The 13324-nt window shown below is 33.9% G+C and overlaps 1 protein-coding gene across 5 annotated transcripts in view; it reads right to left on the minus strand.

The window, feature by feature from the left end:
* The window catches only part of Sh (Potassium voltage-gated channel protein Shaker), a 338900-nt gene that overhangs the window by 58806 nt on the left and 266770 nt on the right, over nt 1-13324 (minus strand). For 4 of the 5 annotated variants that reach the window (XM_089105495.1, XM_089105496.1, XM_089105497.1 and 1 more), the window contains exon 6: nt 6702-6883. In XM_089105495.1, coding sequence (XP_088961621.1) covers nt 6702-6883 — 182 coding nt within the window. Of the gene's footprint in view, nt 1-6701; nt 6884-13324 lie in introns of those variants that run through there. The other variant, XM_089105498.1, reaches the window with a different exon arrangement.

Raw genomic sequence — 13324 nt, forward strand, 5'->3', positions numbered from 1 at the left:
TTTACTATAAAAGTGTTAAGCATTCAAATCACTTTCGACCACTTAAAAGGGCACAAAACCTCTGTATTTCAAATCGGATCATCCCTTTTTGAGTTTCTATGACAACGCTTTAAATACACATCTTATATACCCCCAGGCATCAACTAAGAACTTTACACTACAAGTTGTTATGGTGGTTGTCATCATCTAAGACCTAATTTCCATAACTTTCAGCTACGTTAAAGAAAATGGCTCTGTCAAAATTTTTATTGGATATGTTTGGGAAAATGGTGGGCGTGAAAGGGGCGTTAGTCACTCTCCAATCGCTTTCAACTATTAAAAAGGCACTAGCCCTTTCAATTTCCAATCAAATGAGCCCTTTTGAAGTTTCTACGAAAAGGCTTTCAATAAAAACCTTATATGCTCCCAGGGCGTAACTTACAACCCTTGCCCTGAGGGCTGGGGGGTTGCCATCCTCAAAGACCTAATTACCAGAACTTTCTGCAACGTTGAAAAAAATGGCTATCTGAAAATTTTGATTGGATGTGTGTGGGGGAATGGTGGGCGTGAGAGGGGGGTTAGTTACCCTCCAATTACTTCCAACTATTAAAAAGGGCACTAGGCCTCTCAATTTCCAATTGAATGAGTCCCTTTTGAAGTTTTTACGAAAACTCTGTCTATAAATAATCTATATATATGCCCCCAGGGCATAACTTAAAACCTTTGCCCTGGGGGCTCTGGGGGGCTTGTCATCCTTAAATACATAATTTCCAGAACTTTCAACTACGTTGAACAAAATGGCTATCTGTAAATTTTGATTCGATGTGCTTGGAGCAATGGTGGCCGTGGAAGGGGGGTTTATTACTTTCCACCCCCTTTCGACTATTAAAAAGGGCAATTTCAATTTTCTATCAATAGGGCTCTTTTTGAAATTTCTACAACAACTTTCTATATAAACCTTATATGCTCCAGGGCATAACTTACAACCCTCAGGCTCTGATCGGGCTATCATCCTAAAAGACCTAATTTCCAGAAATTTCGACTACGTTGAACAAAATGGATGTCTCAAAATTTTGATTGGATGTGTTTGGGGAAATTGTGGGCGTGAGAGGGGGGTTAGTTGCCCTTCAATCACTTTCGACTATTAAAAGGGCACTTTCCCTTTTAATTTCCAATTGAATGAGCCCTTTTTGATGTTTCTAAAATCTCACTTTCTATAAAAGCCTTATATGCCCCCAGGCTATAACCTACAACCCTTGCCCCGATGTTTGTGGAGGAGGAGGTGTTGTCATCCTTAAAGACCTAATTTCCAAAACTTTCAACTACGTTGAATACCTACGTGAAAAGGTGGACGTGAGAGGGGGTTAGTTGCCCTCAAATCACTCTCGAGACTATTAAAAGGGCTCTAGCCCTTGAATTTCCAATCGAATGAGCCCTTTTTCATGTTTCTACGACAAAGATTTAAATAAAAACTTATATGCCCCCAGGGCATAACTTGTAACCCTTGCCCTGAAGACTGTGGGGGGAGTGTCCTGCTCAAACGTATAATTTCCTGAACTTTAAACTGCGTGGAACAAAAAGGGCTAAAGGAAAAAAAAAAAATACAATGTGCCAACATCGTTCTTATATGCCCCCAGGGCATAACTTAAAACCCTTGCCCTGAGGATTGTGGGGGAGTGACCTCATCAAAAACATATTTTCTATCTGGAAATCAACTACGCTGAATAAAATGGCTATCTATAAATTTTAATTGGATGTGTTTGGGGAAAAGGTGGGCGTGAGAGGGGGGTTAGCTGCCCTCAAATTACTTTCAACTATTAAAAAGGGCACTAGACGTTTCAATTTTCAATCAAATGAGCATTTTTTCAGGTTTCTACTATAAATATTCGAATAAAAACTTATATGCCCCAAGGGCATAACTTATAACCCTTGCCCTGAAGACTGTGGGAGGAGTTCCCTTCTTAAAAGTATAATTTCCTGAACTTTAAACTGAGAGGAACAAAAAAGCTATCTCAAAATTTTGATTGGATGCGTCTGGGGAAATGGTGGGCTTGGAAGGGGTGTTAGTTGCATTCCAATCACTGTCGACTATTAAAAAGGGCACTAGCCATTTTAATTTCCAATCGAAAGAGCCCTTTTTGAAGTTTCTACGGCAACGCGTTCGATAAAAACCTTATATGCTCCCAGGGCATAACTTACAACCCTCGCCCTGAGGGCTGTGGGGGGTTGTCACTCTCTCAAACTTATTGTTGAGAATTTTTAACTACGTTGAACTATATAGCTATCTCAAAACTTTGCCCGGATGTGCTTGGGGAAAAAATTGGCGTGAGAGGGGGGTTAGATGTCCTTCATTCACTGTTTACTCTTAAAAATAGCACTATCTCTTTGAATTTCCAATCGAATGAGTCTTTTTTGAAGTTTCTAAGACAACCCTTTCTATTAAACCTTATACGCCCCCAGGGCATAACTTACAACCCTTGCCCTGAGGGCTGTGGGAGAGTGTCCTCATCAAAAACATAATTTCTATCTGGAAATCAACTACGCTCAACAAAATGGTTATCTCAAAATTTTGATTGGATTTGTTTCGGGAAATGGTGGGCGTGGAAAGGGTGTTAATTGCCTTCCATTCACTTTCGACTATTACAAAGGGCACAAGCCACTCCGATTTCCAATTGAATGAGCCTTTTCGAAGTTTCTACGACAACCTCTTCGATACGAAGTGCCCTGGTCTAAAGGAAAAAAATAACAATACATTGTGCCAACATCGTTCTTATATGCCCTCAGGGCATAACTTAAAACCCTTGCCCTGAGGGTCATGGGGGAGTGACCTCCTTAATAACATATTTTCTATGTGGAAATCAACTACGCTGAATAAAATGGCTATCTCAAAATTTTGATTGGATGTGTTTGGGGAATTATGGGCGTGGGGGGGGGGCTAGTTTCTCTCCAATCACCTTCGACTATTAAAAAGGGCACTAGCCACTCCAATTTCCAATCGAATGAGCCCTTTTCGAAGTTTCTACGACAACTCCTTTGATACGAAATGTCCTGGTCTAAGACCACGAAAAAAAAAATACATTCTGCCAACATCGCTCTTTACTTAGGCAGCGCTATTGCGCTATTACTCTTGTCAAAGGAACCAGGGAAGTAAGATTTATCACCGCTTGTCCGATATTTTAGCTTAGACTTAACCCATGACAATTTTCTAGAAGTAATAGAAATATATAAGAAATCGACACCATTTGAATGGTATTTTTCAGAGCTAAAGTTTACCATTAAGGATACCAACTGTGGCAGGGGGGTTAAAAACGCTTATAAGCAAATGAAGTTCGATTTGAGGACGAAAGAGGATTATTGTGGTTATTCTCTTCAAAGGGAACCTAAATAACAGAAAAAGAAAAAAATTTGTAAAGTAAAGACAAAGAAAAAGTAGTTAAAGACAAAGAAAAAGACAAAGAAAAAATTTTGTAAAGTAAAGACAAACAAAAATAGTAGTTAAATAAATAAAAAGGTTCTTTAAGTCCAGAGACAGGATTTTAGGTCACAATTTCAGTTTTGGCTGGAATTACGGTTTTTGGTATAAATACTCTTCCTTCTTGAGCAGTAGCCTTTGAAAAACATAATGTCCTGGCTAGGGGTGCCCAACGCCTCTTTTTGGTGGATAGGCTATCATTATTGAACACCGATTTTTGGTGAATTTTTTGGTGATTTGGTGAAATACTGGTAATTTCTGGTGATTTTACCGGTGAAAAACTGGCGATTTTTATTTCATTGTGGTGGCAACCCTGGCTGTGGTTCGCTCTTTATTATGTTGCAGCGAATGGTCCAACCATGACAAAGAATTCTTTGCAATTTCTCCCAAGATATTAGTTAACATTGAAATTTGTGAAATCTAGTAGATGGTAAAATTGTAAAAACCTAGTAAATATAAGCAATAGCTTTTAATTGAGCCATTAAACGTCCATCTACGATGTTGTGGTAGGCTGCTAATGTTTCAGTAGCTTACTGGTGAGCAGACAATTTATGAAACTTACTAAAAAGGCTGGGAGGGGTTCTTGTAAACCTAACCTAGTTAAGGGTTCTGAAACATAACCATTGCACTAGTACCCGTTTTGTACTTCAGAGCTTTTCCACTTAAGAAGTGGCAACAAAAGTGTTTGTTTTAGTACTATATCCCACTTACGAATGGTAGAATTGACAAACATCACGTAGATATGAGCAACAGCTTTTCCACTTGAGACATGGCACCAAAAGTACCGTTTTTAGCGCCATTTAGAACTTGCAGATGGTGGATTTTATAGGACGAACGTAAATATGAAGAATAACTTCTAATGAGCTATAAAAATCTGTCTACGATGCTCTGGTAGCCTGCTAGCGCCATCCCTTGGGAAATGGCACATAAATTGCCATTTTAGTGCCATATGGCACTTTCAGATGGCGAAACTTATAAAAAGCACATAGATACAAGAAATAACTTTTGAATGAGCCATTAAGCATATCTCTTTGATGTTCTGGTAGCCCGCTAGCCCTGCTGAAAAACAAAGAAAAATCGGCAGACAGATCGCTGCTACCACTGCAACTATGTGATTTTCCTTGTTGTTCAAGGAGGGGGACTGTTACTTCGAAATCACCATTAATTTCTTTTCGCAATAAATTTTTTACTTTTAAGACGAACCCAAATAATAGTTATCACTCCTGAATCGATATCAAATGACAATTGTTCTTCACCAGACAGTTTTTTTTTTTCAAAACGCGTTTTTAACTTTTAGTTCCAAACGGCTGTGTCTGCTCTTTACTAGAATGTAGCTACCGCTGCAACCATGATTTATTTTTATTTAATCAAAATAAGTGCCATTGCTATGTTATCCAGCATAATTACAGAAAAATGCATTAAATAAATAATGGCTAGTCACTCAGTGGTAAGAAAACAAGAAAGTTAAGATATGCACATACTTTATTTTAGGATTTCTAATTGTTTCTTCGGTGTCGTCTTGGCTTTGTCAATTGAAGGTTATATGCTCCCAATAGTGAGTATTTTTTTAGGGCATCCCAGGGCTGGTCCTATTTAAAATACTGCCTACATCGCGTGGCGGGGGCCAAACTTTAAGTTTTAATGTTATTCCTTACTTTCTGTAAAATTTATTATTATTTAATTAAAATAAGTGCCACTGCTATGTTATCCCGCATAATTACAGAAAAATATATTAAATATATAATGGCTAGTCACTCAGTGGTCAGGAAACAAAAAGTTAAAATGTGTACATGATTTATTTTCGGGTTTCTAATTGTTTCATCGGTGTCGCTTTGGCTTTGTCAGTTGAAGGTTATATGCTCCCTATAGTAAGTATTTTGTTTATGGCATCCCACGGCTGGTCCTATTTAAAATGCTGCCTACACCGCGTGGCGGGTGACAAACTTGAAGGAATATCGAAAGTTACGACTAAGAGAAAGTACACCTAAAATTGCTTCGAGCGTACCATGTGTGGCGGGACCAATGGCATTTCGAGATGTAAGCTGGGGGTTGGAGTGCATAGTCAGCAAATGCTGGAGTAGATGTCTTTTGCTTTTTCCTTTTCTTTTCGAATGTCTTGTCAGAACTAGTTCAATTTATTTATTTATTTTGTTGCTTTTTCTCTATCCCGGAATGGCAGTTTTGTAAGGACAGTTTCTAGACAATACCATTCTCATCCATTTTTTTTTTGTTCTTTTCTGCGTTGTATTGAATATTATTGAATGTCTAGCAGTGTCGTATGGAACCTTATAATGCACTTCTTCAATAAGTCCTTTCCCTTTCCCGTTCTCAATTCCAGCATCAGTTCGAGAATGCAGCAAAAAGCGACATTTTCTAAGACTGGTGAAGAAATATCTTATGACATGCTAAGCATTTTGTTCATTAGGGTTTTCTTTTTCGTTGTTGTAAAATTTAGCTGGAAAATGGCTGTGTATTTTCTTTGGCAATATTTTCAGCGCTAAAGTATGCCACCAGGCATGTGCGCTGTTTTGTGACATTTATTTATGTATGTGTTATAAATAAAAATATTCTACTCTACTCTTAATCCTTTCCCTTATATTTCGTCCGTCGCTTTGAACTGACAAGTGTTGTATCATGGAAGGTCAGTGGGTTTTTGGCAGTTATCCAAACGTTATGACTGTCTTTGTTTTCTTCGTTATCTTATCTGTAAAATCGTTGACTTGCAGCACAATCACCCTCATCTGATCACTCTGTGATATGCAGCTACCCCCCTACGACAAATTGTCCTTGTGGCAAGTTTTTTTTTTATAGAAAGATATCCCATGATAGCTTATCGAACCATATTTCATAAAAAGATACCAAATAATTTTGCCCATCTTACCCGCTGATGTGTTTACCTATTCTTGCTATGTCCAACTTAAGCCTGTAAGAAGAACGTGAAACAATAGCATAAAATTTGGGTCATGAAAGGACCGAAAGGCTTGAGTCCAAAAAATTCTACATGTACTATATTTATTTCTCTTCACTATTAATCTTTCCATATTTAAACCTGTCTTTAGTTCAATCTTCTTTTTCTTTGTCAGTAACAGCAACCACACGTTAATACTTTAAAATTATAACTATTTACTATTATATTTACTATTATTGAAAAGAATTACCAGAAAAATTATCATATATTGGTAATATCTCTGAACACAGACCTCTATTAATGTAAATGAATATAGATATTTTCTTCCAATATAATACTTACCTGGAAGATAAGGGCAGCTTGTCACGTGGTTAAAATTTTGTGACTGCATTTCTTCCTGATCTGTTTCACGATGGTAAAAATAATTAAAGTTGGACACGATCACAGGCACTGGAAGGGCAATGGTGAGTACGCCAGCGATGGCACAAAGAGAGCCAACAATTTTCCCCCAAACTCCAACGGGCCTATTAAAAAAAAGACAAAATCAGTAGCCACTTAGAATCAATATTGTTGAATGGAATTTTTATTAGTTCGTTTTGTTTTCTAGTTAACGTTTTACACTTTAAACTCACTCCTCTGCAAACATAATTCTGTAATTTCAAATTTAGATCATTTTTGAGGTAACAGGATAAGGTTACGTGAATTTACATATTTGATACTCATGCTACTCCAAGGTTATTTTAACTTAAGTTTATCATATCCAAATTCATCAACCTTCTTAAATTCATATTTTTGAATTCTTAAATATATTTTGAGCAATCATCGTATTTTGCCGAATATTAGTTTAAAAACTTGTAGCAGTTCTCTATAGCTCACATTAAGAAATCTTGTAGTTCATTTTCTCCCGCAGGTAATTGATTATTCAGAATATCTGTAAACAGCTGAGTATTATTAAGCAAAAGCAGGATGCAAATGCCACAGATGTCACAGGATTGAAATATTCTGTATTTTGTAATGTTTAACTTTGATGTTCAGACTTTCTTTGAAATTGATTATTCTAACATATAACATTTCAGACGGTTTTAGTTGGAAAATATTTCAAACCTAAACGGTTTTTAAACTTTTTTGTGAGGAGCTAGTTTTTGCAATGGATACTTTAAAATGAAGAAAATGTGGAAATTCAAAAATTTCTATGCTATTAATAAAATGTTTCAATAGCATATCATGAAGAACATCATGAAGGCTTAGCCTGCTTACTGTCTCTCTCTCTTTTTCTATTCCCCTCACTTTTTTCAGTAGTCTCTCTCTCTTCCTCTTTCTATTGGCCCTCCCTCTCTCTCTCACACACTTTCTCTCTTTCTCAGTCGATGATTTAGCTACCCTTTGTCAGGTTCATTTTTTCCCGCAGGTAATTTTCTCTCTTTTTCAATCGATGATTTAGCCACTTATTTTAACTTTGTCAATCCTTGTCAATCTTTGACAATCTTTATCAAGTAGGGCAAAACATTTTGCTGTTTTGCCATACTTGTGAAAACATTCACTTACATTTATTCAAAAATAAATTTCATCTTAAATGTTTTTAGTTTTGAAATTTGGCCAATGTCCTCAATTTTTCATTTGTTTTTGGCGTAATAAACACACTAAAGTACTAATACGACAGCTAATAAAAACATATCCATGAAATATTTTGAGCACACTTGGCAACACTGAAAGCAGCAGGCAACTACAAAATAAAGCATACTTCTCCAGCCTATCTGAAAAATCGATCAAAAGAGGTTAAATTAAAGATTTGGAGAGAATAAATTGGCCCATTTCATGGTGTTAACTCTAAGGAAGATGCAGAAAATGAACTTTAGAATTATCCTAAACCTTTATCTTTCCGAGGCTTAAATTTTAAATCAATTTTTCCTTTTTTTTCCCTGACCAAGTTTGCGTAAAGTAATACAAATTTAATTAAGGAACAAAACTAAGGATTAGAAAACATTTCTAGAATTGCACCTATGCTCTAAAGCACTTCAAGGTTTTTTCATTTCGTTTTAGATTTCTAGAACTGGAAATTAACTACACAAGTAACCCAAAACAATGTTTCTAAAGCTTAAGTTACATATTCAACTATTTATGTTTTTCCATAACCAAAGATTCATAAAATAATCTAATTGCATTAAAAAACTGGATCATAGAATCAGAAGGATTAGATAGAGTAATGAATGGACTGAAAAATGTAAAGGTCTTACTTCAATTCTTTTCACATCATTTGAAATTTATACAACGGAAATAAATTGTTAGGTATTGAAATTAGTATCCAAAGTTTCAATTTCAAAATCAGTTTTCTAGATGCCTAACTGAACAACGCTGTATGAAACAAAATGAATAATGTCTATAAATTAAATTAAGGAATTGAAAAGACTGACGAAAAAGAATCTAGTCAGGAAACAATTTCATTATTTACTTCAGTTGCTTTTTGTTTCAATGTAAATTAGTAAAACTAGCAATAGACTTTATAGGCATTCAAAAAAAAAAAAAGAAAAAAAGATGTCCTCAGCATTAAGTTCAAAAAAGGTTTCGATACTTATTTCCTGGAAAAGGTTAAATAATTTATTGAATTGCCGTTTTCTTTCAGTTTAAAGATGTACAACATAAAATCAAATAAACAAACATTGTAAAATAAAGTTCCTCACTGCTCAAGTCTCAAACTAAGTTTTCTAATTTTGCTTTTCCTGACAAAACTTCCAAAAAATAATGAAAACAATTTAAGAAAATGAAATAAAGAAATGTAAACACTCATAGGTATCCATGGAATAAAACATTTCAGAATTTCATGTCGTCTGCTTTTTATTTTATTTGAAACTTGTAAAATAAATCATGTAAACATCACTCCAAAGCTTAAAAATCTAGATCAGTTTTGACAAATTTTTACTGAACAAATTTGTAAGAAAAAAGATAATTATATTAAAAAGTTAAATTGTCCCTAGCGTTAATTTCAAAGAGAGTTTTGATATTTTTTCCTGTAAAAAGTTGAATAATTTAATATAAATAAACTTAAATTAAATCCAACAACTGGAAAGATGAGGATAAGTGCATCTGTACATTACAGAATTTCAAGTTTTCATTTAATTGATGTTTTATTTCAGTTTAAAGATGTACAATATAAAATTAAATAAACAAGCAAAACTACATTAAAACAAAACTAAACTGAACAAGCTAAAAAAAATAAAATTAAATTAATACAACTACAGATAATTAAATAATCGATAAAACAAAATAAAATACAAACTTTTTCAGCTGAGGGTAAGGAGCAATATTAAAACTTAGAATGAATAGAAATTATTCTATTTATAAGAGAGGCTGCCCTTTCCTTTACCCTCGCTCCTTTAAATTTAATTTATTTTAAATAAAATAAATTTAAGTAATTCAAAGCATCAAGAATAAAAGCTTTTATTCACTAGAGCTTTTAAAACTATTTCACTCGCCTTTTATTTCAATTTAAAGTTGTACCATAGAAAATAGGATAAAAAAGAATTCTAAATTTATTGCCTTGTTTCATAATTTCAAAATCAGTTTTTTAATGATAGTTCAACGTCAAAAGTTACTTACAACATTAAAAACTAAGTTAAGAAATTAGACACAGGTATTGGGAAGGCAGTATATATGAATGAATTGAATAAATGAATGAAATGAAATGAATTAAAAATAAAATAAACCAAGTGTAGACAGCACTTGGCATGATATTCATTAAGTCCAAATAACGAATGTATTATTTTAAGTTCAGCATAGAGCAACCGATATTAACAAGGTTAATATAAACCAAATAGTAAGCCTACGTCTTCAGAAAGTGTGAATTCTGTTTTTATGATGAAACGGAGCAGAAATCGCTTTTTAATGTTCAGGAAAGACCAATCCCTAAAAATTCAACTAAAGCATTTTAAACTTATATGTCGTTTGTATTTTATTGAATTCTAATTTTTATAACCTTAAATGAAGTAAAAAATACAGAAAACTAAATTTTTCCGTGGCTTAAATTAAAAATTAAGTTTAGTTAATTGTTCTTCTTAGCCAAGGCGTTGTTTGATAATATAAATTAATTAAAAAAAACTAATCACGGAATTGGAAAGATTTGAAGAAATGCTTATGTGTCGTAAAAGGATTCAATTGTTTCATTTGCTTTGTGGTTTAACCGGAGGTTTTGTAATAGAAGATAGGCTATTGAATTGTTACAATATAAAATTTCTCATAACTTAAATTTGAGATTATGAGTTTCATTTATTTTCTTAGCCAAAAAGGCCAGTATGCAGAGTGTACAATAAAAAAGGGAGGGGATTATCAAACATAGTATTTAATGGGAAAGTGAAAATTTCCTAAGGTTTTACTATGTAGATTATTTGAGCGTCCTAGATAATCGCTTTAGTGAAAGATGTGTATTTTTGGAGGTTAAGGTTATGGCTAGGGCACATTCTGCGGATGAAGGATGACAGATTGCCAAAGATTGTCCTTTTTGGCAAAATTTCTAGGGCTAATCTGAAAGCAGGCTGTCTATGGTTGGGGAGGGAGGATGTCATAAAGAAAGATTTAAGGGAAATGGGAACTTCCTGGGACGGTGTAAAGAGGGATGCTTTGATATATGTTGATGGAGCAGGTGTGTGCGTAGCTGCGTTAGCCTCAGGTGGCTTGGTACTGTGGTGAATTGTTAGTAGTATAGTATTTTAAAATTCAGGGTGCAAGAAAAGGTTTGGAAACTAATGCCATGAAAACTAAGTCTCTTAGACTAGGAATAAATGAGGGTGAAGAGATTGCGTTAGGTAGCAGGTAAATCGATCAAATAGATGGGTTCACTTACCTGAGTAGAATTATTAGTAAAGATGGTGAATGTAAAGAAAATTCAAAAAGTAGAACACCCCAGTTACAGGTGTTTTTTCATACTTAAACATTTTTGGAAGAAAAGGCAGACAAGTCTGCGGATGAAAATTAGACTATTGGAAGTTATGGTAATAACTGCGGTCAAGTAGGGTTCTGAAGTATTGGCGCATTGCTGAGGAAGATTTGTTAGATTTTTCAGATTTTAATTTGAAATTAAATCTGAAATCTGAAATTCATATCAGATTTCAGAAATAAATTCTGAAATCTGAGATTTTAATCTGAAATTAAAGGAATTGTTTGAGGATGGTTACAGGTACTCTTTCGACTTGCCCTGTAACAAAATGTAAGGTGTACGAAAAGTTTGGATTGATGCCCTCTACTAGGGCTATAATGTAAGAATTGTTAGGATGACTAAATCATTCACAAGATAGCACAAGATTGTACTTCTTTACCATCCATCCAGGGCAAAACAAAAAGTGGCAAAACAAAATTTTATGGAAATCAGAACTCCATGGAAAGGGGTAAGGATTTTAGCTCTGAGCATATTGGAGTAGAAAAAGAACGTGCACCAGGATGGTGCTAATTGTTCAGGATGGACCGCTGTCTGGGTCTTTTGCAGCTTCCTGCTAGCATGCTAGCGTGCTAGCATTTATTAGCACTAGCATTAGGATTGGTGTTATCTAGAGGGTGGAAACATTTGAACTAGGGTCAGAGCAGATGAATTATATGAAACCTACAGGGAAACGAAACATAGAAAAATCATACAAAAATAATATAAAATATAAAAGATTGAGTGTCGAACATTGAATTGCCCCTGAATGAGTGCCCGGATCTAGCCAGAATACTCCAAAAAAAGACGAGCCTAAACTATACGTAAAACACTCTATAGAAGCTAAACTTGCTCATCTCGGTTTAGTTATAACTAAAGAAATGAAAGTAAAAAAATTCTAAGGGCATTTAGGAGACATATCTGGACTTAAGAGTAGATAATAAAAATGACTAATTCCTTAACGGAGCATTCAATAGCTGAAGAAAGTGCTATAAGGAGGTGCTGCAAGGAAGTGGAAAAGGAGGTACTGAATGCTTAATCAGTTGCATTCATTACCTTATGCGTTATTTTATTATTTTTAATTAATTACATGTTCAAATTACTGTTTTTCCCACTTTACGCTGTATTTATAGTACTTTTATAAACAACATACAGTGTTATTGTGTGTATTGTTTTTTTGTATTGTTTATTTGTTCTTTATATAAAAGATTGTTTCTTTTGTAGTTTGTAGGACGGGTTTTAGGCTTATACTCCACTGTAATTATAATTTTTTTTTCAATTATTCTAATAGTTTCTTTCCGTAGAATATGTCTCTTTTTTTAAAACAGAAAAAGAACAATCTGAAATTAATTTCTGGGCATATATCTAAAGGGAACAAAAAAATATCTTGCTCTAGCAGTAAAATACTAAAAATATTTAGTCCATATTTGCATGTTTTTCTACAAAATTTTATTGTATGTGTTTGGTTTTTTTTATTATTTATAATTAGTCAACTGATAACTATGAATGCTCAAATATTAGGTAATCACAAAGTCTCAAGATTAGTACAATTGCTATATCATGCATAGACAAAATAATAGAATGAAAATAAAGAAACTTATAAATTGAAATAAAAACTATAAAAAAAAGGAAAATTATTATTATAGTTTTTTTTTATTGTTTTGTTATGTTAGTGTATTTTTGCCACCCCCTTGGACAAGTTTTTAATTCTTGGGGTGGCCGCTAAACTTATGTTAAACTGTTTGTTTGTTTAGAATAAATCTCTCTCTCTCTGTATAAAATGAAAACATGGAAAATTGTAACAGCGGGAAAAACTTTTAATTAAGACATTTTAAAGTTTTCTGATTTAGGTATAAGTCAATAGCAGCTTTAAAGTTAATTAATAAATAATTAATAAATTAATTCATAAGTTCACGATTAATTTTTAATTAATATTTGGTTTATCATCCAATATGTATTGAAATACAATAAGTGACTTATAGGTGAAACCAGATTAGAAGCTAACTGGTAACGTTTGTGTTGCCAGTTTAATTCTTTTTTGTTACAATTTAAGTCTCCTCCA

The sequence above is a fragment of the Artemia sp. Qi Xiang Cuo genome, chromosome 19 (genome assembly GCF_049724085.1).
Source record: "Artemia sp. Qi Xiang Cuo chromosome 19, ASM4972408v1, whole genome shotgun sequence".
Classification (NCBI taxonomy): Eukaryota; Metazoa; Arthropoda; class Branchiopoda; order Anostraca; family Artemiidae; genus Artemia; species Artemia sp. Qi Xiang Cuo.